The 27,067-nt window shown below is 45.9% G+C and overlaps 1 protein-coding gene across 9 annotated transcripts; it reads right to left on the bottom strand.

Annotated features, from left to right (window-relative positions):
* Positions 1-566: 566 nt before the first annotated feature.
* Positions 567-26,993, bottom strand: Znf664 (zinc finger protein 664). Of its 9 annotated transcripts, XM_076922932.1 has the most exons (7): positions 26,710-26,918; positions 26,125-26,265; positions 24,705-24,784; positions 24,454-24,589; positions 14,338-14,417; positions 4,427-4,490; positions 567-4,269 (listed from the first exon to the last, which is right to left on the bottom strand). In XM_076922932.1, exon 7 carries the CDS (start codon positions 3,702-3,704, stop codon positions 2,919-2,921), a length of 786 nt encoding a protein of 261 aa, XP_076779047.1. In that variant the 5' UTR covers positions 3,705-4,269; positions 4,427-4,490; positions 14,338-14,417; positions 24,454-24,589; positions 24,705-24,784; positions 26,125-26,265; positions 26,710-26,918; the 3' UTR covers positions 567-2,918. The 9 variants fall into 9 exon arrangements, with proteins under 9 accessions (XP_076779047.1, XP_076779049.1, XP_076779046.1 ...); XM_076922934.1 differs by lacking the exon at positions 14,338-14,417; XM_076922931.1 differs by lacking the exon at positions 24,454-24,589.
* Positions 26,994-27,067: the final 74 nt, after the last annotated feature.

Below are 27,067 nucleotides of genomic sequence, written 5' to 3'. Positions count from 1 at the left end.
TGTGTGGTTCTACTCTCTAAAACTGCCTGTGAAGACTGGGACGTGTGCAGGCCCAGGCCAGAGCACCTCACCCCTGCCCCAACTCGCACCTTCAGGACGTACCAACTGAGCAGACTAGGTGCTTCCTGTTAATATGTAGGTCCCAAGTCCTTCCTTGAAGACCTTGTACCCAGAAGGCCCCACCATCATTGATCACCAATAGTGTTCCCTTGGGAAAGTATCTGGGCAGCTGTCACTTCCATCTCAGTCACCTGAATGCAGACTTGTCTTCTCAGAGCTGGTGGCTGCTAGGCTGCTTCACAATGTCATGCAATGTGGCCTTCCTTAACCAGTGCCTCACATTTGCCAGGGGTGTGCCAGTCAGAAGAGACAAGAATGAGCTCATAGAAGACATGCCCAAGGGTCATGACAAAAGCAATGACCAAAATGGGTCATGCACAAAATGACTGCTACCAACATTGTAAGATTAAATTTTGTTATGAAGATCTATTATTCTACAGCACAAATACCAGCCAATCCCAAACCCCAGGACTACCAAACTCATACACCACACAGGAAACATAGGGCCCTGTTATAAAGTGATTTTATTAAATTGATTTAAACATACTGTAGGTCAAATAATATTTCTGAAGATAACAATTATGGACTTTAAAGCTTGACATAAAATTAGTAGCTTCAAAAGTGTTAGTTGTATTCCCCAGCAACAGCATGATAAAATAATTCAACTATGTAGAAATATAGAACTCTAGGACTAGCTGGAAATTGGGAAATCATTTAGTCCAGTGTCCTCATTCTGTGAGAAAACTAGACCTGAAGATTAAGCAATTTGCCCAAGCTTACATACCTAATAGTAATAAAGCTAGAAATCAAACCAATTTTCCCTAAACTAAAATTCTATTGATGATATTTCAACTGGCTCTCTAGCAACTAAAAGTCTAACCAGGCTTTTCTCTAATGCTCCACGCTGTGGTGACATGGAAGTGTAAGACACTACAGGAAATTGCTGTGGTGGCTGTGAGGCCTGGAAGGGGCTTTGTTAGCCAGTAGCCCTCTGTGGAGAGGGGAAGGCAGTGATCAGTGGGCCAAAGGCTTGCCTGAAGGTGTCTACATTATAACACATGGTGACAGATTCATTCTTAAACCCCACCCACTGACTATGTGCTCCTACAAAATCCTCTCTATGCACTCAGGCTTCTGTTTTACAGAAAACGCCTTCCAGCCAAACACCAAAACAAAACAAAAACCCCAAAACAAAAATTAAAAAACAAAAACCAAACTAAGCAAGTCTTGTATTTCTAATCATCTGGGAAGTTCTTTATCCAGCCTTAGAATGGCTGGCAGAAGCCACCAAGCCAGTCACCCACTTCAAATTAACAGGTCATTATTTTCCCCAAAGACTTCCTGAGCAAAGGACTGCATGTGGGAGACGGAGAACGGAAATGAGAAGGAAAGGGAATTGGGAGCTTTGTGTTGGTGTCACCGGGGACTTTTGGTCTTTTCAACATCCCTTGAGTTCTTCCATGATTTTTGCTATCAGTCAGTAGAAACAAAACAAACACAACAGGCCTATAAATGCTAGCCACTAAGCTCATGGCTCAGCACCTCCCCTCCCCGCACACTACCTCCAGCACCTGCATCTTGTCCCCAGGGCCAGCGGCACCTGTGCTGTGTACTGTCATGGCTCCCTTCACCTGACCCCAGCACCTTCAGCGCAGAGTTCCTGACCCTTGCTACCTGGCCCCCCACCCCCCTCTACATACCACCCTAGTTTCTCATAGCACTTAATCACTACCGCAAACTACGTTATTTATGTGTTAACTTGCTTATCCTGTCTCCTCCAGAGGTGAATTTCATGATCCAGTGGCATTCCCAGCACCCAGTACATGTCCAACACCCAGGAGGCATTCAATAAATACTCAGTGAGTGAGTGAGGATGTTGGATCAGTAATACGCACTCATGCCAAAAAAGAACTGTATGCGATTCATGATGACACCTCCACATTATTGCCTGAGATGAAGACTCATCCTCAGTGACCCCCGCATCAGCCCTCTCAAGGTCTTCCTAGCTAGTAGGGAATCCCACCACTTAAAAAAGAAGCCTGAGAGGGTCACTCTTGAAGTAGACAAGCTCAGTTTGCTTGCTCCTTCCTCCCTGATATATACATTCAGCTACTTAGAAGGAAAAAAAAATTCAAGTTGGAGCATGTGACGAAGCCACTAGAAAATAAGTCTAATCTAGAGACACAGTGATTAGCAGAGTTCACAAAACTGAAGAAAAGTTCCAGGGCATGTACACCTGCATTGGTGATTCCTGATCGGCTGAGTGAGTGCATATTACGACGTTCCTAACATCTAAAATGAAGTTAATGCCATCTAGGAAGGGGTAAGTGTTTATAGGTACTCTGAGGACATGAGGTAAGGTGGATTCAGAAATAACTGGATTTATGGAAAGCTATGTCAGGGTTGAGTCAAATGGCAACCTCAGAAATACCAGGACTTGGCCTTGCCATGGGATGGGAGCTGTCCATCTTTAAATGCACTGACCGGTAGGTAGGCTTGAACAGAGGAAGGAGCATGAGCTCAAAAAGGGAGTGTCTGGCACTGCCCGGAAGCACAGCACAGACAGCCAACTGAGCAGCTGAGCAAGGCTCCTGAGTTTTGAGTATTATTTCAATTCTGTTGCATGTTGCCAGAGTCTCAGGAAAAACCATACCTGTGACAGGGACACAATGCTCCATCTTGGGCACACACAGAGAAGAATTCCGAGTTCAGAAACACAACTTCATCTAAACCTCCTCAGAAAGAATGATTTTCTGAGGACTGCTGTAGATGTTCCTGGGTTCAATGTAGGTGGATTCGAGGTTTCCTTCCTAGTGGCACTTACGGGTTTAAGATTTTTAATTCTTAGGAAAACATTTTTATATAACTGATATTTTGAGATGGTTTCTTTCCTTGGTGTGTACTCTCTGGTGGATGCAAAGGCTTGTACTCTGGCTGAAGGCCTTGCCACACTCATCACACTTAAAAGGTTTCTCCCCTGTGTGCACTCTCTGGTGGATGCAGAGGCTGGAACTCTGACTGAAGGCCTTCCCACACCCACAACACCTATAGGGCTTCTCCCCTGTGTGTACTCTCTGGTGGATGCAGAGGCTGGAGCTCTGACTGAAGGCCTTCCCACACTCATAACATTTATAGGGCTTCTCTCCAGTGTGGACTCTTTGATGCATGCAGAGGCTGGAGGTATGCCTGAAGGCTTTCCCACACTCTTCACATTTGAAGGGCTTCTCCCCAGTGTGGACTCTCTGGTGCATACAAAGGTTAGAACTATTACTGAAGCCCCTCCCACACTCACTGCAGACGTACGGCTTCTCCCCAGTGTGGACTCTCATGTGGATTTGAAGATGGGAGCTCCAGTTGAAGGCTTTGCCACACTCATAACACTTATAGGGCTTTTCCACAGTGTGGATTTTCTTATGTCTATTAAGTTTTGTTGTTGTGCTAAAATCCTTACCGCAATCATCACATTTATACACCTTCTCTCCTGTGTGGTCTCGCCAATGAATATGAAGCTCTGATATGTGAAAGAAACCCTTATCACATTTGTCACATTTATGGGGTTTCTCTGCTGTATGGATTTTCTGATGCATAAAAAGATCTGCTCTCTCAGAGAAAAATTCCCTGCACATGGGGCACTTGTAGATCATTTTTCCTATTTGGTATCGTGACTTAAAGAAGAAAGTGTCCTTACAACTATGAGTTCCAGGACTGCTACTTCATAAAGCCTCTTATTTTGCCATCTTGGCAGTCTATCTCAGGCTTGCTCTATTGGGCAAGCTAACTGTCAGCCTCAGCTTCTCCCTGCCTGTCTTTCTGTGGAAGGCTTCTTCCTGCATAGTGCTCCTCACTCAGAGCTCGTACTGATTACCAAGTCACACCGACTCTCATATGAACCCCATAGCTCTTCAGCATAGAGCTTTCGTTCCTTTAGATCCTGAGTGGTCAACATTCCAGGGCAGGAAAGAGTGAGCCTTTGTTCTGAGCCCCTGGAGTCTTTCTCTGATGTACGATGTACAGCACTCTTCTACTTCTCACTCATAAAAGCCTGTGCAGTATGATCTGTCTGCCCAGGGCACAAGGTGCCAGTTGGTGATGAGCCGCCAGAGCACCCTCAGGAGTGTCAGAACGCTGCTTTGCCAGCATGAGGGCTCCTTGGCTTCAGAGACAGTCAGTCTTGCTCCTGGGGACTCTATACAGTAGCACACTGGTTTTCTGTAATACAAACAATAAATAACATGCAAGGTCCTTTCAGTCCAGAAATTAATGTTACTTAAATGAGACAGGGATAGGGCAGAGGGGACAGGGGACAGGACGGGGAGGAATGAGATGCTCAGACAGACACAAACATACACACCCCACCCCTACATACCTTTTCTTGGTCCTGAGGAGGTAGCTCTCTTATCTTTCAGAGGAAGTAGCTTGCATTTGCAGGTCTAAGAAAAGAATTGGAAGACATCATGGTCCTGTTCTATGCCAAGTACACGATCAATTGTAGCAACTCATCAATTACATAAACATTGTCAAGGACAGAATTGGAGAGAAGAGAATCCCCGAGACTCGTAAGTGAGTTTGAAGTGTTAACTGACCTGCAGAAGAGAAACCATCTCCATTTTGAGCCCACATGTGAGAAAGAAGATACAACATGTCAGTGTCAAACATTCCTCTGGCTGGTTTGTGGGAACCATCCTACATGTCTTCCTGGCATGCTAACAGCATCCGATCCTTACCCTGGGTACTGAGGCACTGCATGGCCATCCTTTCTCTTTTCTCTTCAGTAATTATACAACCCAACTGCAGCCTGCCTTCCAGCCTTTTCACACCGCTCCCAGGACTGGATCCACTTTTATGTGGTTATGTCAGATCCCTCTCCCCTGAGTAAAGAAGGCCCCCAGCAGGATACAACTTTAATCTTGTTTGGTTTCTTCAAAGCACATATAACTTGTAATTATTTTTTTTCCTGGGTTTTGATCTATTTCCTGTATTGCAATGTGACTACAGTGAAGAATGAATTTGACATGTTGTTTACTCCCATGCTCTGGCAGTTAGTGCTTTGTAAGGATGCCCATGATCCTTTAGGAGCCCTGCTCATGGCTGCCTCATTCTAGAGAGCAGATGGGAAAACATTTGCCATTGCCTTATTTCTAGGCTTTTCATAGCCACAGGAGACACATGAAAGCCAGAGAACAACCTCAAGAGTTGGCCCTTACTTCCCACCTTGTTTGAGACAATCTTTTGTCACTGTGTGCTGTCCGAGTACTGGGATCATAGACACACAAACACATGCATGTGCCCATGCCCAGCTTTACAATGCTCTGTAGACTCGTTCAAACTTTCAGTCCCCATGCTTGCACAACATCTAAGTTTATCTACTGAGCCACCTCCATAACCCTCAAAAAAGGCTTTAAAAAGATTATTTAAAAACGTTATTTTTTTATATGCATGTATGTATGGTTATTGTGGTGGTTTGAATATGCTTAGCCCAGGGAGTGACACTATTAGGAAGTGTGACCTTGTTGGAGGAAGTGTGTCACTGTGGGGGTGGGCAATGAAACCCTCCTCCTAACCAGGTGGGAGTCAGTCTTCTCTTGTTGGCCTTTGGAACAAGAGGTAGAACTCTCAGATTCTCCAGTGCCATGTCTGCCTACCTGGACATTGCCATCCTTCCTTCTATAATTGTATAATGGACTTCTGAACCTGTAAGCTAGCCCCAACTAAATGTCCTTTATAGGAGCTGCCTTGGTCATAATGTCTCTTCAAAGCAATGGAAACCCTAACTAAGACAGTTATGTATGTACATGGTGTGTGTGTGTGTGTGTGTGTGTGTGTTGGTGCCCGTGAAAAAGGTTTCAGATCCTCTGGAGCTAGAGTTACAAGATAAGAGTCCAGGTGGGTGCTGGGAACTGAACTCTAGTCCTCAGGAAGAGCAAGATAGTTTAATCCATTTCTCTAGCCCCACAAATGACACTACCAACTGTTCCATACATAGACAGGGTACATGTGACCAAAACTTCAACAGAGATATGTAAAAAAAAAAAAAAAAAAATCAATTGGCTTGCTTTCAGTCAAAGTGTTAGTTATGACTGTGAGATTCTCACAGTAATGCAGTGGTCACTGCCCCAAGCCAAACAGAACCTCTGGGGTAAGCTGCCAGGGAATGGACAGAGAAACTTTAGCCAGGCTGTGTAAGCAGTTACGCTGTTTGTGGCAAGAGGCCAAGGCCACAGGGGGTGGGGCTCTGGATCAAAGACAGTGAGGCTATCATACAATAGCAGGTCTTCCTCCTTTAGAACTGGACACAAATAAACCAATAGCTAAAAGAGGATATTAAGTGACACACGGGTACTGTACCTACAAGGAAATGCCACTCGATTATATAAAGTAATGTCTAGTCTTAGGTCATCTGAGGCCCACAGGAGTGGCATGGTGATATGGTGCTTCAGAAATGAAACAAGGAAAAAGAAAAACAGGTGAAGTAAAAAGCGCAAATAGCAAGCCTTTCAAGCTACTGAATCCAGGTTACAGAAAGGATGAGAAAGAACACTGTGTGCCTTGCTAAAGTGTCACGAAACCATACCTCCCTCCCCCAGGTTCTTCTGCAATAGCAAATAAGGCATACCTGCCCCCAACCCCTGTGGTGCTATGATACTAAGGAAACCCCAAATGGCTCAAGTCTCCAGTTGAGCCTGCACGCAGGACCATGAGTGTAAGTGTCTCAGAAGGACAGAAAGACAGATAAAGACAGAGCTGTAGCAGCCACAGAAGAAGACAAAGGAAGCCAGTACCAGCCTTACTTCTGAGCCAACCCCAACACAATTTTTAGGAAAACAAAACAAAAAGATAAAAAAGCAATTCAAACTTCAGAAAATGAGCCAAAGCCTAAATACTCGGCAAAGCTCCATAGGTTAGGTCTCCCAAACCAGGGCGTGCGTCAGTCACACCCACAAAGTGACCAGCACTGAGCCCCAGAACCCTGTAGGTTTCAAAGCTGCTCAAGGCTTCCAGAAAGCTCAAGATTTGGCTTTATGTCTCATCTTCTCTACCAACCAGCCATTTGCTTGGTGACTGTCTGCTCAAACTGGCCTCACAAGCAGGTGAGGACAGGTGCTGTGAGTCTTAAATGCCTGAAAAGGGTCCCAAGAAGAGAGGCTCTAGGCTTTGACACTGTTAAGGGGACTCTGGTGGTAGGACATAAGCAGGACAGGTGGGACAGGAGAGCAGCTGAGGGCAGACCTCCCTCAGAGTCCACACCACAGTGCGCAAGCTTCAGCTCCTAGCTCCAGGGGGAGGAACAGAACAAGCACAGATACTCCAACTGAGGCCTAGGCTGAGGCAGAAATGGAGTGACAGGCCCTCTGCTTGGGAAAAAAAAGTTCAGATGCCAGGCTGGGGAGAGAGGGCTAGTAATGACACTAGAAACAGTTTCCTTTATATAGATAACATTCCCTGGTACATGCATGGCGACCAGAAAGTTTAAGTTTGTTGAAAAAAAAAAAAAAAAGCAAGCTCTTGAGTTTCTCCAGGATTTCTCCACATAGGTCCATAATTTCCACTCAGTAATGCAGAGTGATGGTGTGCAGTCTCCACAGAGCAGCAGCTGGGGAGGCAGCACACTGTGGGGGAGGGCCCAGGAGGATGTTGGCACCAACACTAGATGCCAGTTCTCTGAGGTGGAAGCAGAGGATGGTAAGCGCTAAGTGCTGTGAGGACATCTGGGCAGGGGAGCCCAGTTAAGCTCCTGGACAGCTACAGCCACACGTATAGCCTTCCAACTTCAGCCAGGAATTTAGTCTTCCCTCAGCATCAGACCTGGCATACAGGTCTCAACACAGTTTTACATCTATTTTACAAACTAGCATAATGCAAATGGCCTTAAGAAGGAGCCAGCTCTGGAAGCTCAAGGCTACAGTGCTCTGTGCTTTGTTATGTTTGAAAAAAAAAAAAAGGTGGTTGTACTCATGCTCAGGCTGCTACGACCAACAGCAACTGGTAACCAGCACTCACCACAGACTAACTCTGAGAATGACCAGAAATGAGAACATGCATCAGGTGGTACTCAGGTTCAAGTCCTGTAGTTATGTGTTCTTAGGGTGTCCATTTCTGTCTTTTTTTACTTTGAAATTCATTTGAAATTTTCATAAAAAGCCTGAGAGGCCTCTGCATATACAACTGCTGTAATAAAGGGTTGTTAAGCCCTGAGAAAGATACACAACATTACTCTCACAATTCAGTTGAGTAATCCATGCAACCCAGCCACAGCATCCCATATGACAGAAGCTAAGGCTAGTCCACCGGTCTGGCAGTACCTTGTCCATCAGGACTGAAATTGTCCTTTGTTCACAAATACCTGTCACAGCATTTTTCCTGGTGAACACTATGGAGTCTTCTCTGCTCATATCTCTAGTCTCCAGCCAATGCTGGTCCTCCTTCCCACTGAGACATTGGCTATCTTCTCTTTTCCCACTTCCCATTCTAGCGCAGTCCCCACAGTAACCTCTCCCCCTTACACCTATGATGGCACCCAGATCTGTTCTTACCAGAACTCTGTTGTAGAACTTCATGCCAATCAATCCTCCTGGGTCACCATGCTTTCACATCAATTCAGCCACTCACTGCTAACTTTCCTGCCACTCTGAGCAATCCCCTAGTCTTTCTGAAACCAATTTCCCATACTTGCTTGCACATACTTCTGAGCACCTAAACGGTACCATCAGCCTTGGCCTGAGATCACAAATCTCAATGGATACTTAGTCCCTCCCTGTTTCTCTGAAAGTCCTGGATGTACACTTCCTTAGCATTTTAACTTCCAGCACGGCATGTTCTTTTCTCATGCTGCCCCCTGTGCCCTGGACAAGTGCCTCTTCTAGCATCCAAGCTGCTCCCCTGTATCTGGCATCCTGGTTTGTCCCCTCTACGGGTTTTATAGAATGTGTCCCTATCTGTTTTGGAGAAATATTTCTTCAACCCCGAGCAGTTGTCAGCCAACATCCAGCATAAGCTCCTAGCCTCATGATGTTTTAAGATTTTCCCTATCCCATGGCCTTCACTTATCATGACCAACCTGGTCTAAGGCACTTCTCCAAGTATCTTCTCTCAGTGACCCAGCCATTCTACAATTCACTGCCAATCCTAGTCTGCTTTCCTGCCACTGTTCACAGAGCCCTTTCTGTCCCAAGTTTTCTTCTCTCTACATGGCCTGACACCTTGTGATGATCAAGCTCTCACCACAGTCCTTCAAACTTCCAAATACACTGCTGAGACTGTCCTTTTTGGCTCCTCCCCACCTGATCCTTAGGCTCACCTTACGTTACACACGAAAGCAGGAGGAATGGGACTAGTGTTGGCTGTTCTAAAGCAGGCTAACACCATCTATGGATCTAGCTCCAGGGCTCAGGCCCTCACTAGGTGAGAAATGCTAATGATGGAGGGGCTTTCTCCAAGACAGGTTTTCTAACAGACACACCAAAAGGACAGAGAGCCTTTCATTGCAGAAGTCTCTGCCTGTCAGTCTAGAACTCTGCCTTCTCACAGGGATATAGGACTTGGCAGGCAGCTACTGCACCATCTACATGTACCTACTCTGACCTGCAGCCAGCTCCTTCTGTACCAGAAGTCCAGAGAGTGATGACTTCTCATGCAGGGTATGCACACAGGTGTCTCCCTGTCCCCATAGTCTTTATCTCCTTCTGCAAATGAAAGGCAGTAATTCTGCCTGAGGTCCACACCATTCCCTTGTGGGTATGTGAAATGGGACTATTCAGAAACAACTGCAGTGCTTTGAAGACAATGAACCTATTACTCGTAAGTCAAGTAAAAATGACGCTTTAAGCTTTCTGTAGCTCTCTAGCTATCGGTTGTTCTGACGTACCAGTAAACCCTCTCTAGGCAGAGTAACTATAAAGCACTGAGTGTGGGGGCAGCCTTGCTAGGTCAGACCTGTGGCCTATCATACCTCACTCTACCCGGAGCATTTGAAATGTACTCAGCCATCCAAAGCATCAGGAGCAGTTTCTGGGAAAAGAAAATGAAAAGCAGACATGCTGCCCATTTCTCTACCAAGAGGCTCCAGAAACCACTTCTCACTGTAGAGGGAAACAGCGACCAGATCACCTTTCTCACTGACAGCTGCAGATGGTGTCATAGTGGCTGGGTAGGACTCCAAAAAAGATGACAACAAAGGTAGTGATACATGGGTGGGGAAGTGTAATGAGTCACAACAGCCTTGAGCCTGGAAGACTGTGCTGGAAGATCCCGAATCCTGGCTCCCCAGGGCACGCTGATGAGTGGCTCTGATGTTCGGAAGCCAGCATACCTGTCAGCCTAGAAGAGAGCTATTACCAGAAGAGATGATGACAGCTCTGGGGCTTGCCTCTTAGATGCAGAACAGCAGAGGTAGGCACAGAGGCCTGTGTTCCATGGACACCTGACTAGAGCCAGGCACTGGGTCTGCCCTGGAGATTATAAGGACCGATGCACACGTGCCAGTCCCAGAATCCTTTGAGCAAGCTCTGGGAGAGGTCCTCCTCTCCCACCTCCCAGGAATATAGATGGTGAGCACTTAAAGCTGAAATCCCTAGACAAGATAGCCATAGGAGGACTAGGAGGGAAGAAGATGTTCAGTGTGGGGAAGGCAGTGGTGGAACAGAACCATGAGAGAAGAAAGTGCATGCAAGAGGAAGGAGAAGCTGCCATGGGTTAGGTGAGCCATAAAAACATGGCCTGGCCAAAGGGAGATAAAAGCAGCCCACAGAGAAAGAAGATTCTATAGTTTTCTGCCCAGCTCTAGTGCTGATTAAACCTTATTATAAATATAAAGGTTGTGTGTCTAAAATGGTCAAGGTGGTGTTATTGGGATTAGATAATTTCTACAACACAGGTAGAAGCTCCCACCAGTAAGGCACACTCCATGTGGAACAATATTTCAAAGAAATAATACCATTCCCACAGAAAGACCCCCAGGTGCTAGTGTCTCTAGACGCAGGAAGGGATTAAGAGCTAGTCCTAAGGGGGCAGGCTGACAGCAAAGGACAAAAGATGGGATATCCTGGGTGGGCATTGGGGGTGAGGGGACTACAGTCTTAGAAGAGCAAGAGCTTTAGGCAAGTATGATCTAGCACTGTCTTAATGTTTATATGCTGCTCTGAGTTCTGTGACGGGGACACCTTCTTCCACTTCAATATTCCTCAATGCTGCTTTCCGGAATCATCTGGGCCTTGGTCCTGACATCCCTACTCTCTCAGTATGGCTTTCCCTCTAACACCCACTTTGGTCCCAAGCCCTTCTACTATGTAGCTCAACCACAGTTCAGTAACAGAATCTCCTTGCTCTAACTGCAGGACCAAATGACCAGATTCTTGTAGCACCATCAACTCTGTCATGAAAGGAGGGGTACACACTGGCATCTCTCCAATCTCATAATTAATACAGGCTAGAATGTGACCCTCGTCTGGTTAAGATGAAGATTTAATAAATGAAGTTGGGTCTTAATGGTTTTTTTGTTTTGTTTTTGTCTTTTGTTTTTGAAGTTTGGCATCCTTATCAGTACAGTGCAGCTAATCAGAGAGCGAGCAGAGACTGAGAAGCACATGAGCCACAGCACATCAAGGGATACGCCAGACAGAATTGTAGCTTCCCTGGGGCTTCAGAAAAAATGAGGCCACCATCATCTCACAGCAGCTGGTGAGAACAAAATCTGTCCCCAGCACTTTGAGACAGGAGCCTGAGAAACTGCTAAAGAAGGAAAAGGCACACTACTCAGAGCCCTGCTGCATCTGGAGACAGTGCGCACACACAATGGATGTCTCTTTGTTAGTGATGTGGGGTATGTCCTGTGTGACCCAGCCTTTCCCCAAGCCCACCTTACTCTAAAAGCTGGATTCCCTTCCTGCCTGTGCAGAAAGGAAGGAGTACAGCTGTGTATTCATTTACATACTTTCCTCTAATAGATGACACCTCACAAACCCCTAAATTCCCCCCTTTCCATTGTAGTACTGTCACTCTTTCCTTCCATTTCCCCAGGAAACAGAGCTCCATAAGCATTGTAGCTGGCAGCAGCAGGGCAGAGTGGGTAGCAAAGGCTTACCACCAGAGTAGCCAGCCAGTAATAAGAGTCTGTATGCTACAGACACACTACAGGCAGTCTTGCCATACCCAACCACAACACACAAGCAAGCCTTGTCTCAGGCACACAAGAATGAGTAACAGTGCCTGGCCCAGGTAGTATGTCTAAGTGGCCCCAATCAAAGCAGCCACCAAGGCTCCTAATGAGGCATACTTCACTCCAGCCCACTGCCTTCTAATTCTACTCCTTAAGTTTGATCCAAGTGCCCACTGTTAACCATAGGCAAAACCCTAATTTGATAGCTCAGAGAGTCTTGAAGCCCTTCTTAGGACCAGCATGCTCTGCACATATAGGGTTATGTTCAAGTTTATTCTTGAGTGCACCCCAGTTCTGAAATCTTAATCTTAAAAGTATTCTCTTCAAATCTCCCGCTTGGTGTGTAGACCATTCTGCTCTTCCTCTATACATGGACAGAACTACTTATCCAAGGACCCATAGGGCAGACAGATAGTGCCTCGTACACAACAGACACCTTGGAATCTAGGCTCTGGCTCTCCTGCTTTAGTAACACTGTGATCTCAAGCATGTTATACCTAAGACCCAACTTCCTCAAATGCCAGAGATACAATACCACACCTTCATCTGATCTCAGGGTCCTGTGCACAAGCACTAAGATGGTGTATCAGCATTCCGTGACCAGTCTGTCTGCCTGGAAAGCACAGGGAACCATGCTACTGTCACTTAGGGGGAGCTACAGGAACTTAAGGAGAACACCTTATGTTCTGTTTCTATTGCCTATCCTAACTGCAGCCCTTCCATTTCTAAGCAGTGATAAAACATTACATTTTTTTTAAAGTGTTTCTGTACTGTGTGTGTACTGACAGCGTTGGCAAGCTTGCTATAATGCAAACGTAGAAGTTGTAGGAATCAGCTCTCCCCTTTCACCATGGGGATCAAACTCAAGTGGTCAGGGCTGAATCAAGAACCATTATTTGCTGAGCCATCTTGCCAGTTAACATACTTGTAAAAGTTTAATTTTCACTTCTATTATGGGAGACATCAAAGTTCTGTAATCACAGAACGTTAAGGCTCTCTGATAATTTTTCCAAGCTTAAAGAGGCTCAGAGACAGCAAGGGCTGAGAATCTAGCTAAAACCCCTGCTGAAAGCAGCCTGGGCACACATGAATAGCAGCACAGACACTTGTATGTGCTTTGTGGTTCCCACTACCACACTGTCCTCAAACAAACCCCACGTCCAAGTCCTTTAAGATCATTCTCAAGTATCTGCTTTTAAAGGGTTGTAATTTTTAAGCAGGAGCAGCTTACTAACCTTAGTCCTCAGCTGCTTCTCTGAAGGATGGGTGCCCCACTCATGAGGGACTGCACCTCAAAAGTTGTCATGAAGCCTAAGAAATCAAAAGCCACCAGGCTCTAACTTGGCAGGTTTGGGAGGAACCATAAGTCCAAGGTTTCTAAAGGTCCTGTCACATAAATTCAATGAACAGACCTGTATACTATCTCCCCTGCGAAATGGGATGTCAGACTAGCACTCCTCACCCCAGTCTCGGCACACAACAAGCAGTTAGCCTTCTTCCCACACCACCATCACTGCAGAAAGCTGCAGCTGAACACCAAGGAGCAGTTTTAGGAAGAGGTCTGGTCTGTTTGTCTTCACTCAGCCATCTGCCTTAGAAGCCAGATAGTTGGAGTTGGGTACAAGTCCAGTTCAGAATAGTCCCAGCATGTACCAGGGTTGCATGAGTCTGTTTCTTATGGTTGGACCTTCTATGCTAATGGTGGATAGTCCATGGGACTGGCCTCAGAGCAGGGACCCTCGAATAGGGTTTCTCTCTGGGCCTGGTTGCCCCTGGGCAGTATCTCAACAGTGGGTCACTGTAAGGACCCAGACTCTCCCTTAGCTGCTGGCTTCTCCTGGATGGATTCTGCATGCACTCCTGCTTCCACTGTAACAGAAGATGCTTCCCTAAGAGTTTCAGACCCTTTAGGCTGCTTCTCAGACTTGTCAAAGGTGGCTCATTCTAAAACCAGACTGGTGACATCAAGCAAATTCTATCTTTTCCCCTTTTTGGAATTATATCAAACTGTAAAAACCTCCCTCTCTTATTGACAGCAGATTTGATGTCATTCTTACTGTCTTATTATCTGGACCTGCCACCACTGATTGGGTTCCTGGTTTTGCTCATAACAGGATGAAGTGTACCTGGGTCATGAGTTTTCAGAGGTATAGGGAAGAGATGCCTTCACTCTGTCCTGGGGGTGCTGCACTTCAGAGGCCTTAGTCTAATGAGAAAAAAAAAGACAGAAAGGGTTAATTTTTTTAACTAGACATTTCCACAGACTATGAAATTGAGTCTAGAGAAGAACAGAAAATTATAAAGGGACCGAGTTCAAGTTCTCTTTTGAGTGAGGATGGGTGCGTGTGTTATGAATATGATGGAGAACCCTGGGTGTGTATCTATAGCCCCTTCAGCAAAACCTTCTTGCTGACATGACTTAGAAACTGGCACAGCTAGGTGGAGGCCTAAGCACTGCCACCTGCTGTGTGGTCTCTGCTGATCTCAGGCTATCTGCACAGTAGGATATTAACATCTCCAGTGACTAGCTGGGATAATTACAGAAAGGAACTGTCTATCAGAGTGCCCAGAGCACAGCTGAGGTTAAATAAATATTTGTTTATTTATTTCCTATACTTAATTAGTGCACGAGAATCTGGTGTCTGCCAAATGTGTTACTTCATAGACAAAGGTTTCTGAAGGCTATGAGCTGATCTCTAGAAATGAAGGCTCCAACTCTGCCCAAAGCCAAAGCCTTGTCTGTCTCCCACCACCTCTGCTCCTTCTGGGCTTCAACTCATGGGCAGGTTGACAGGCCTGACTTCGCTACTACTGCTCTCACTTGTCACCACCACCTACAGAGACAGCACTGTAATGGACACATGACAGCCTGTGGGGATAGCCTCATGGGAACGGCACACACAAGGACCAAACTTATCTTTTCTACCTAGTAAATGTGCACCATCAGAATATCTAGCAGGACAGAGGGCTTCTAGACAAAAGACCCAAGTTCAAATTCTTGGTCTCACGCTAATTAGCCAGGCAGCCACCAGTAACTTGTCCCCTTCAGCCTCAGCTTAAACAGAGTTAAGAAAGCTGCTAGGGTCATCCCGCATATAACCTCACCCACACACTCATTGAGAGGGGTGAAGTCCCTGCTCTTCTCTCATGAAGGAAGAATATAATGGGTAACCAATGAAACAGAAGCTCCTTAGGCCATGGCTAAGACGCCAAGCAAGGGTTAGGGTGTGACTTATAATACTCTGCCTACATCAGAGTGGTGTGCCTACTACAGGATGATAGGAAGTATAAAGAAAGGATGGAGGGGGTAGCCAGATCTGTTCTCTGTCCTGATAGGACTCACTTGCTCATTTCCTTCCTCCATGGCTACAGTAGTAAGTGCCAAAAAACCAAAACTAGCTCAAACCCCAGGCCAATAGGCTGGAAGGCTCAGCCTCTGCCAGGAAAAGGCAGAAGAAAGGCTGAAACACAGCCCACACCAGTTAGCTCCAGGGAGACAAGACAACCTTTAGCACAGTGTAAAGTGATCTCCTTCAGCAACAGCATCTCTTCCATACCCTTTTCTCTGCTGTCTCTATAATCACATGACCCAGGGACAGGTCATGGGCTACTGCTATACCTGTGCTGTAACTCCTTAACTATACTGCTTAACAAGCAGAAAGTGAAAATGTACAGGGAGGAGAGCCTGTTGTCACTTGGAGCATGAGCAGTTTACATCCCCTAACAAGGAGACAGACAGTGAACCCCTGACTTAAGGCAAGACAGGGAAACCAAAACTCAAGACTGATGTAGAGAGAAATGTACAGGAGCTTACCCACAAAGGGCACTTAAATCTTAAAAGTAAAATACTCTGAGGAGATTCTCTATCTTAGACAAATGGTGAAACAATGAGAAAACTGACCACAGTGACAGTAGCCCTTTAAGACACTGCAGAAGAGGTAAAGGAAGGGCCACTAGTGGCTGCAAGGTCATAGAGGCCTTAGGGTTCTACTAAACACGAAGAAAGGACAAAAGCACCAGATTTACATTATGGAGAGCTAAGGAGCATTGGTGTTTCAAAGAATTGGGTACTATGATAGGCAATTTGAAAAGCTCACATTGGCCAGGCGGTGGTGGAGCGTGCCTTTAATCCCAGCCCTTGGGAGGCAGAGGCAGGCGGATTTCTGAGTTTGAGGCCAGCCTGGTCTACAGAGTGAGTTCCAGGACAGCCAGGACTACACAGAGAAACCCTGTCTCGAAACTCCCCCCCCCCCCCCCCCAAAAAAAAAGAAAAAAAAAGAAAACCTCACATGGTAGACAGGACAGACCAGTCATACCGGGAGCTTATGTAAACATACAGGATTCAAGACATGAAAAAAAAAACAAAAAAAGAAACTCAAAAAACTATGGGGAAGAAAGGTGGGGAAGAAAGGAAAGGACATCTGTAAACTTTGCTCAGCACTATAGTGATCCTCCTGTGAAGAACTACATCCATCTGAGATGGATGCTGGATGGCTGACTCAGCTGGCAGGATCTCAGGGGGGTGGGGGGAGAAGCCAGTGGTGCTTTTCACTGATGCTTCAGGCAAGAGGAATACTGAAGACAAACTGAAGCCAGACAAAGGGACTCCTGGCTTGGCTTTACCATCCCTGCTAGATAATCTTCACTTGACAGTGAAGAAAGTACTTACAATGAAGGCCCCAGATCCTACAAAGTACTAACAGGATGAAGTAAAAGATGCCTAAACACTTACAATAATGCTTGCAGTCTGAAGGGTTGGTTCTACACAGATGGATGCACAGCCATTGCCACTGATAAACTTACCCTTCCTCCCCCCAACACATACACACTCACAGCGGTTTGAGTAGAAATCTCAATGTCTATTTTAGGTACAGGACTTTTTGGCATCAACTCACTGCCATGTTTTTACTCAGATAGGACAGACTCTCACCTTGTAATTTGTGAAGTTGGGATGATGCTAATTTGTTCTCAGACTTTAGGGAGAGGAACTGGCAGGGGGCCATACTGCTGAAAGTGACCATGCATTGTTAGTAGTGTTCATGTGTAGGAGAAACAGGATTGTTAGTGCCAAGGACAGGCTCTCTATGTCAAGACAAACACACATCAGGGACAGTTTCTCACCAACTTCTCTGTAGATAGAAGGGGCTGTGGAACTTGTTATAAGGAAGATATACAGAGAAGAGTTTACAGAGTTGTTATTGGTCCTTACCGTGCACACTAGTCACAATGCTTCTCAGCCAATGAGATCAAGCATAGCCATACATTAAATGTTACCTATGACAAGGCCTAGAACAGTATCAAAAGCAGCAAGAAAATCAGCTTTCCCCTGCCTCTCAAGATTATAAACCCTGAAAGAATGCAGTGGTTAGCTTGAGAGAAGAACCTGGAAGATTACCAAGTCCACAAGTGCTGCAGAGGGTCCAACAGATAGCAGCAAACCAGTCAGGAGGAAGGCAAGCCCACCAGCAAGATGAAAGCAGAAGATGCAGAAAAGAAAATCAATCCAAGGGCTTAGGAAAGACAAGAAATGTGTCCTGAATAGGATACTCTTGTTCCTGAGGTTTGTCCCAAGTCCAAAGAATCCTGACAACACATATCCCCTTTCTTAGAATGGGCTGAACAAATCTCTGTCCCCTTCCATGTTCCTAAGGATGCAGCTTTCTCAGGAGGCTATCTGATCCCTGAAACAAGCAGGGTCTCCCAAGTCCACTCCACAAAGCATGCTTGACATCTGCTTCTAGAGTGACAAGGATATCTCATCCTGCAGGCAGAGCAAACCCCAAGCTCTGAGCATCTCAAAGATCAGTATTACAGGATGAAAACTAAGGGAATGCACAGATCCTTTATAGTTTGGTGGGGATACAGCATGGGGAGACACAACAAATGATGACGACAACAACGTGGATTGTTAAGTTTTCTGAAGACTGATGGAACACAGTCAAGACCTGTGCTAGGGTTTGGATGTGAAGCATCCCTAGTCTGTCCATAGCTGGTCATGTGTTTTGGAAAATTAGAGAACCCGTAGAAGGTGGAGTTTGGCTGGAGCTGTGGTCACTAGGTACAGGCTTTGAGGTTATATAGTGTGGTCCTACTTCCTGTCTGCTGTCAACTTGAAATGCCAAATGACAGAATGGATCCTTTTTTTAAACTGTGAGCCAAAACGAATCCTGACTTGTCTTGCTTCTTGTACTAGGTTACTGCAATAAGTAACTAAAAAGGCCTCCAAAGGTCTGCATACCCAGTGTTGGGGAACATGTCTACAGTTAGTAGGTCTCTACCTACTAGGCTCCCATAGAGAATACACAGTCTGCTGCCACTCAAAGCTAACTCATAACCCAAGTCCCTGCCCCCTTTGGTGGTACCTCTGATATCACCTAGTATTTCTATCAACTATGCCATTATTTCCATCAAAAGGGAGATGTCACTTGTGACAGCAAATGGTCCTGCATGTTGAAAAGATGGTATTAACTTTTGGCACCTGTCCAAATAAGCATTAAAAGTTGGTTTTATCTGCTCTTTCCTACTCAAGAACTCTCTCAACTCTCACAAGGATATGGGAACAGTTCCATTTGGTTAGTAAAAACAAAAGGGCAGGGGCTACAGAATGGCTAAGTAGAGAAAGCACCTGTTGCCAAGCCTAATGACCTGAGTTTGGTCCCCAGAACCTACATGGTAGGAGGGAAGAATGGAGTTGTCTCCATATGTGTGCTCCATGGAGTGAATATATGCACACAAGAATCAAAATTTAAAAAAAAAAACAAAAACCCAGCAAGTATCACTCTGGACAGCACAAAGTGTACAGGTGCAGAGAGGCCCCCACCTGTCCTCTGTGACAGCTCCAAGTGTGGCAGCAGCACCAGCTCTGCTGGCTGGGATTCTGTAGCCCCACACCCTGCTGTCCGGCCTGCTACACTGCCTCTGCAGAGCAATGTTAGATAGTCTTCCCTTGTTGACCCCTCATTCTACACATGTGCAGTTCCCTACTCTCAGAGTTTCCTTCTCTGACCTTGCCCAGTGCTGCCATCACTTCCTTTAAATACAGGTGCTCCCGAAGGTCTGTTCCGACTCCACTATTTTTTAGTGCAGTAAAAGTGATGATGTGGTGAAGCACTGACCTATGGCCCAGAAGACACTTCTGCATTGGCAACTCCAGTGATCTGGACCCTCCACTAACACCCCACCTCCTCCAACTGTCCCTTGGCTTGTTCCTCTTCTTTAGCATTTAACAACCATTAAAGAAAAGCCACACTTTACCTGTGCCACCCCCTTCTCTAGCTGCCAAATGCCCAACTCAACCTGCCTGCCTTTCATCCACTTTCCCCCAGTAATTTGGGGCCACTTCTGGTTTTTTCTCTCACAGGCTACCAGAGGTCGTATTTCTTTGCCTCCAAACAGCATTCTTCCCTAGCTACAAAAACTCCTCCATCCTCAGCTGGCCTGACAAGCCTCTGTAATGCCATTTCAAGTCCACTTCAATTCCCAACTCGTGTCCTTGCCAGTTTCAAGCATCTGGCCTTGAGTCTCAACTGGTTGCTATAAAAAACAATCAAACAAACAAACAAACCAACCCCAGCACCTCCAGCAAAGAGATGCCGCAGCCATCCACAAACCTCTAACTGACTGCCAAACACCTTAAGAATGTGCACAGGCTCTATGCAGCTTCAAGTGAGCTTCTGAGTTCCACCCAAGGCTTAGCACTCAGTTCTATCACAAGGTAAAGACAAAATACAGCAAGGTACCAACTAGATTAACAGAGACCTGAAGCAAGGGCAGTGCTGACTCTAAAGTGTTTCGCATAAGTCCAACATGTTAAAGTTAAATATGAAGATGATCTGGAAAACCAGGGACACAGCAGCACTAGCTCTGCAGAAGAAAGGCTGCTAATTCTTTTCATTGGTCCACTATGAACTTACAGGGATACACAGTCCATAGTTCTGCTGTGGCTACCAGGGCTTTCTCACAAGCTGCCACAATGCCACAGAACATGCTATTCTGCATCTCATTTTAGATGTGGAAATAAGTTATGGTTATTTTATGGAATGCCATTTCAAGTCCATTATGAACTTGCATGGCTATGAAAAATGAGCTCTGGAATAACATTACCGAGGACACATTGCATGCTCCAGAGAGAGAACCAAGTGCAGAAACAACACAAATTCCAAGTATAAGTAGTCCAGAACATCTCTCAAAGTAAATTTTACTTGTTTAAAACCTCTCTTTTTCTAGGGCTGGGTGGTATGTAGCTCATTTGGCAGAGTATTCAACCAGCATGCACAAAGGCCTTCCAAGACTATATAAAACCAGGTATGTCAGCACACACCATCCTTAGCTACTCAGTGGGTTCAAGGTCAGCCTGAGATATGTGAGGTTCTGTTTCTCCCTCACAAACCCAGAGCTTTCCCAAAAAAACAAAACCATTTGACCAAAAAAAAAAAAAAAACCAAACCAAACCAAACCACTCCTCTTTAACACACACACACACACACACACACACACACACACACACACGACTCTCCGACACAGACATGTGATCTTACTTAAGTCAGGGGTTATCAGCATCAACCAATAAATCTCACTCTGCTCCCTTTATCACACCTCCAGACCATTTAAATGTATCATTCCCCCACTCCCTTGAAATTTCCTCACTTCTAATTCCAGAAACCTTTGAGCATTCTCATCTTGCTTTTCTCCAGACACTGAGCTAGACTCTTATACATTCAAGGACTTTACTCTGCAACAGGAGTGGAATAGCACTGAGCTAAGTCACTGGTGCCTCCCAGAGAATCCGTAACTGTTCATCAAAGCTGCATCTATGGTTGGCTGTGGAGACTCAGCATTACCTTTCTGACATGGCCATTCTAGGAAAATGCCATTCATTCTAGAAAAATGCAGGTCACGACCAGAAGAGGGAGTACAGGAGAACTTCAAGCACAGATGGCCAGAAACAGAAGTCTGGGCAGAGCACAGCCACTCACATAAAGCCAGAAAAAAAAAGCTCACCTTCATGCTGCAGCAAGCACCACAGAAAGCCCTTCACATTAATAGTGTCTCTCTCTGTCCCTCTCCCTCAGCCCCTCTCTCTGGTGACACCATCCTTCTTCCCCTCCCAAATATTTTATCTTTACAGAGGCTTTGTCCTCCAGGATATAAATGCCCAGCTCTGGCCAGTAAGTCCTCATTGTGTTTAACATGGGCTCATGTGCTCTTAAAGATGTGATCTTTAAAGAAAATGGACCAATTCCCAAGCCCCCATCTGTCCTCTAAGGTTCAAGTGGGCACAGCCCCATGGAAGCATGGCCAGAGTGTCACTCTACCTATGTTCTGTCCCCTCCTTACAAGTTCATCAGTATTACAGAAATCACTCTGACATGCTCACTACTGTCATAGAAGACGGAAAGCAGGACCACTAATGCCCAAAGCAACTCCAGACTACCCAAATATCACCTAAAGTCACAGTCAAGCCATCTGTAATAATTCCATCTGACACCAACAATGCAGGCTAGGCTGTACAGACATGCCCCAACATAAACAATTTATAACATATTTAAAAACAAATTAATTACTACAAAGAAACAACTTCAATAATAAAGTTGCACACTGCTCTTCAGAGAGCAAAGAATACTCATAAAGCCTCCATGAAGAAACTATGTGACCTGTTTATAAGTCCTTTAAACTCAGTGGGTCCAAGGCCAAATCTCATTATAGCATCTATTTTGCTAAGTGGGTCCCTCTATCCATCTGTCCATGCCAGAAACCCAGGCACCATCTGCCTCCCCTACCAAGCCCTGTACCCTCTCTACCTTACCATATTTCTCTAGCCACATCATTTACTTCAGCCATCTCTCCCTAAAGCCTCCCTCCACTAGTCTAATATACTCTTTCTAAAGCATCAGCTCTCCCTACCCTGCTTACAATTTCTCAATGAGTCCCATACACTTGCACTGCAACTTCCAAATGTCTATGGTTTTAAAGAAAAACATTCAACACAGTGTGGTGGTGCATGCCTTTAATCCCAGCTCTTGGGAAGCATAGGCAGGAGGATCTCTGTGAGTTCAAGGTCAGCCTAGTCTACATAATGAGTTCTAAACCAGCCCAGACAACACAGAGACTCTGCTTCAAAATAAAAACACATATGATAAATAAATAAATAAATACACACATACATGTGCACAGTATTTTATCATGTGGCTAACAAGTCCCCAATATAATGTAACCTACAAAAAAATGTTCCATTGTAATTTTTTAACCTTTATAGAAGGATATTGTTTCAGTAGCACAAAATCCTAATAGCCAAAGTCAACAATTCTTGACATTTTCACTAAATTTCTTATAGACTTTTCCCATTCACAGGCTTTAATGAGAGATTACTGAAATTTTTGTGTATTTGCAACTGTGCTTCCTAATTTTCCTCTGCTCAACAGTCATAAGCTTTCAAATATATTTCCTTGGTATACATTTTAAGTGGCAGCATTATCCAATCAATGTATAATCGCCATTCGACAAACCCTTAAGATTGTCCCACATATTTTGTGTATAAAGCTTTTTATTATATTTAGAAACGTTTCTTTAACGGCTCCCATGTCAGAAACAGGAGCACTGCAAGGCTTCATCTCTATGGCCAATGTAACATATGAATGTGAATGTCCCACTGGTGCTGTGCCCCTTGACAGAACTTGTAAGTTAGTGTTCATGTAGACATCAGGAAATGAGAAAGCTTACAGAAGGAAAACTGGCTCCCAGTGTTTCCCTGCAGAAGTCATCATGGTTTCCACGGGCTACTCTGGATATTTTTCTGTTTTTATTCAAACACATAATTATTTTGTTTTGTATCTTATAAATATAGAATGAAGCGTGTGTCTTTGATAGTGTATTACAGACATCTATCCAGGCTGCTACTTTCAAAACCAACACACTATCCCCAGTAAAAACACCAAACTTCCCTGCTTAAAAGGAGTCTTCTGCTCCATCTTGTCCAGGGTTTCACTCATACTGATGTTCCCAGGATCGGTCAGGAATTTCAGCAAACTTCTAAATGCTTAGTCTTTTTTTCTTTTTCTTTTTGGTTTTTCTTTTTCTTTCTTCTTCTTCTTCTTCTTTTTTTTTTTTTTTTAAAGATTTATTTATTTATATGAGTACACTTTAGCTGTCTTCAGACACACCAGAAGAGGGCTTCAGATGGTTGTGAGCCACCATGTGGTTGCTGGGAATTGAACCAGGACCTCTGGAAGAGCAGTCAGTACTCTTAACCACTGAGCCATCTCTCCAGCCCCCTTTTTGGTTTTTCGAGACAGGGGTTTCTCTGTGTATCTCTGGCTGTCCTGGAACTCACTCTGTAGACCAGGCTGGCCTCGAACTCAGAAATCCGCCTGCCTCTGCCTCCCAAGTGCTGGGATTATAGTGTAATGTTTAAAATATTTTTTATATATAGCATCACTGATGAAATTTGGACTGCTCTGTATTTATTTTTATTTTATATGTATGGGTATTTTGTCTGCATGTATACCATGTGCACTGTACCCAGAGAAGGAACAAACTGGAATTACAGAGACAGTTATGAGCTGCCATGTAAGTTTTGGGAATTAAACACATGTCCCCTAGAAAGTTTAAGTGTGTGTGTTGCCTTTTGTGTTAGAAACATTAAATCCAATGACAAAAAATGTGCATGGCATTTAGAAGGCCTGGTAAAGTATTTTTGCTCTTGCTTTTATTGAGTCCCATCTCTTAAAAGGAAAAAACTGGGTCTTAAAAAAAAAAGAAAGAAAGAAAAAACAAGCATCTATTTTGGCTTCACTTTTGCTAGTGGTGTGAATTCAGTCTCTAAGGAGCAGGCTGCCCCTCCCCTAAGAGCACTGTGGGATGGCCAGTATGGTCTTCCCACTTCCACTCTCCACCTCACACCCACACATTCTGCATGTGGCAACTGGAGAGGTTATTTAAAAACCACATTTCTGACTTGCCCTGCTAGTAAGACTCTATACAATGTGGTCCCGTCAGGTAATGCTCTGCCCTTAACCACCACCCAGTGATACCTTAGCTCCTACTACTTTCTCTCCCTTTAAGGCCTTCCCACATACCGTTCCTCCGCTGCAAAATTATCCCCTACTTCACTGACACCAGGACTTACTCATCCCTCAAATCTCAGCTTAAATCTTTTTTTAAGGGGTTGCATAAGTCATTCAGGGTACTCAATCTGAAACGTAGTCCTCATTTTTATGTTCTCTTATACATTAAGTGCTACTTACCTTTCCTAGCAGATAGCCTAGTCTGTGACTAGACATGAACTTCTGGCATTAATCTATCATTCTCTCTACAGATTATAAACTCCCAGAGAACAGGACAAATTGGTTTTCTTGGCTTGATACAGGTACTCACATACATCTGAACAAAAAAAAAAAAAAAAAAAAAAAAAAAAAAAAGCAAAAAGCACAGCTACAAAGGGACTGACTGATTTGATTGTGTCTTAGGATGTTACCCCATTCCATCACTATCTCACCTGGTAAAACTTTCTGATACAGCTACAAATTCAGTAGGAGACCCTTTTCCTGAAAGGGACTAAGAAGCAACTCAAATCTTCTGCAGCCACAGGAAAACATGCAGAGAATGGACAACAAGAGGAAATACATTTATTTAAATGGCAAAATAAGATTTTCACTAAGCCAACTGCAGATACTCTGATCTAGTCAACTAATGAATGTGGTTTATTTTTAAAGACTAGAAAAGCATTAGGAAAAATGTACCTTGTAAAATATCCATTAGAAACACAGAATTGTCACTATTCCATAAAGATTAATTGTAATGGGATCAAAAACTTAAAAGCTTTAAAGTTGACTGTCATAAGTAATCTACAATATGCTCAGACGATGGAACAAAGTATACAAAATACACTGCAAGTTGGTGGGTTCTGAATCACTAGAACCAATAACCAGTCTCTGTTAGGGCTTTATACTTTCCAGCGTTCACACAGATTCAGTGAGGTCTGTGCAGTAAACAGACCTTTAGAGAAACTGAGGCTCTTAGTGTCCTCAAGGTCACAGGCAAAAGAACAGTCTGCAGTCACCTCAGAGATGCCCTCCCAAAAATTCCTAACCAAGGTCCTCCATCATAAATGTTTCCATTCTACAATTAGCATGGCTCTGTGGCTCCCTCCAATAAAATTCCATCTTACCACAGAACTGCCACCAGGCTTTTTTGGTTTTGTTTTTTAGAAGCCGTTGTTTAAAATTAAAACTTCAATTGCCATCACCATGGGGCATGGCTAAACTAGGATAGACCCAAACTCTCGAACACCAGGCCACAATTCCAAAAAGACGCCTTAAAGCACGAAGTGCTTAAATGGAACAACACAACTAGTTAGTGCTCAACAGGATGCAAGGCCCTTACATGTAAAGACTGAGAGTAGGAACCACGTGCAGAATAGTTATCTCGACAGAGATGGGCTGATAAACTTGTCATCTATCTGTGACTGCACTCACCTTTACAAGAAAACATCTTTCTCTGCTCATCTACAATTAATTTCTAAATCTTAACCTCTAGAGGGGACAAGGAGGTCACGACGTTTTCTGCTCTGGGAAAGTACACGCCTACCAAGTAGAGAGCCCCTTCTAAGAGTCCCACCCCTTGAAAACAATACAAGGTTTAAAGGACACACATTGCTCCTGGCAAGAGGCACTGGCTTGGGACTATGACTTCCGATCGCGGGGCTCCTTTGTTGTAATGGGCACACTCTAAACTCCCGATCCGGCAGAAGCATCCCCGAGACCGACTTGCCTGGAGTTTGGCAAGAAAGGTGTCACAAAGCAGCCGAGTTCGCAGAGAGCCGGCGACCTGGCCGGAGTCGCGGCCAGCGAATCTCAAGGGGAGGCCCGGTGCTCGGCGGCGGCCGGGGAGCTGCGCCCAGCAACTGGCCGGCTTACCTGCCGAGAGCCGAGGCCTGGCGGTGGTCAGACAATGGAGGCGTCCGGCGGCGGCAGCGGCAGCCTGGCGCGCTGGGGACGCGGGGAGGTCCTCATCACCTGGGCGGGATGCTGGACAGCCTCGGCCGGGACTGTGCAGTGCTGGAGACGACACGACCCCGAGGCATGCAGCGGACCGCTCTGCGATCCCCGGCCCCCGCACCGTGCCCCGTGGCCCGGCCCGCGCGCGCGGCCATTATCGCTCTCCCGGGACCCGCCTGGATGCGCTCCAGGGCGCGGCCCTCGGCTCCCAGTGCCGCCCCGCTCCCGCCGGCCCGCCTCGGCCCCGACAACAATGGGGCCGGGCCCCGGAGTCCAGCTCCTGCGGGGCCTCTTCAGCCTCGTCCCGGCCCCACCGGGGCCTGCGCCGCAGTTGGCACCGCGCTGACCTTCCCTCCCCGCCATGGCCGCGGCCCAGGCCCGGCTGAATGATGGGTTGTTTTCCTTTGCCTACTCCCCCGCTTCCCCTCGACTCTACCGCCTTCCGCCCCCAGCCCGCTCGTCGGCCCACGCCCCGTCCTGAAAAGCCAAGAGAGACCAACGCACCTACTACGGTCGGCCCGGACAACTCACTCCCAAGTGTGGCTGAGGAGCGCGTCTAGGCCGCGGACTCCGCGCGCCCACCAGCCCTCTCTCCTTAGGGAGACACCTCACAGGTGCGCCTCCGAGCCGCGCGCGCGCGCGCTCCGCACACCCAGACGCCTCCGGGGGACGGTGCGCGTGCGCACGCGCGAGGCCGGCCAGCCCCCCCATCCCCGGGGAGGGCCGGGGACACGAAAGAGGGCACGGCACGCATGCGTACCCGGAGGCTCGAGTCCCCGCCCACACACGCACGCGCGTTCCCGCTGAGGTTCTCCACCCCTCGTTGTCCCCGCCCCACCCCGCCCTGGTTACCCAGGGCAAC

The sequence above is a fragment of the Arvicanthis niloticus genome, chromosome 24 (genome assembly GCF_011762505.2).
Source record: "Arvicanthis niloticus isolate mArvNil1 chromosome 24, mArvNil1.pat.X, whole genome shotgun sequence".
NCBI classification, from domain to species: domain Eukaryota; kingdom Metazoa; phylum Chordata; class Mammalia; order Rodentia; family Muridae; genus Arvicanthis; species Arvicanthis niloticus.
The sequence above is the reverse complement of the archived record's forward strand: the minus strand, read 5'-3'. Positions and strand labels throughout refer to the sequence as shown.

Coding starts and splice junctions, on each gene's coding strand:
- Znf664 (XM_076922929.1), bottom strand. CDS start 3,704: ATGATCTACAAGTGCCCCATGTGCAGGGAATTTTTCTCTGAGAGAGCA.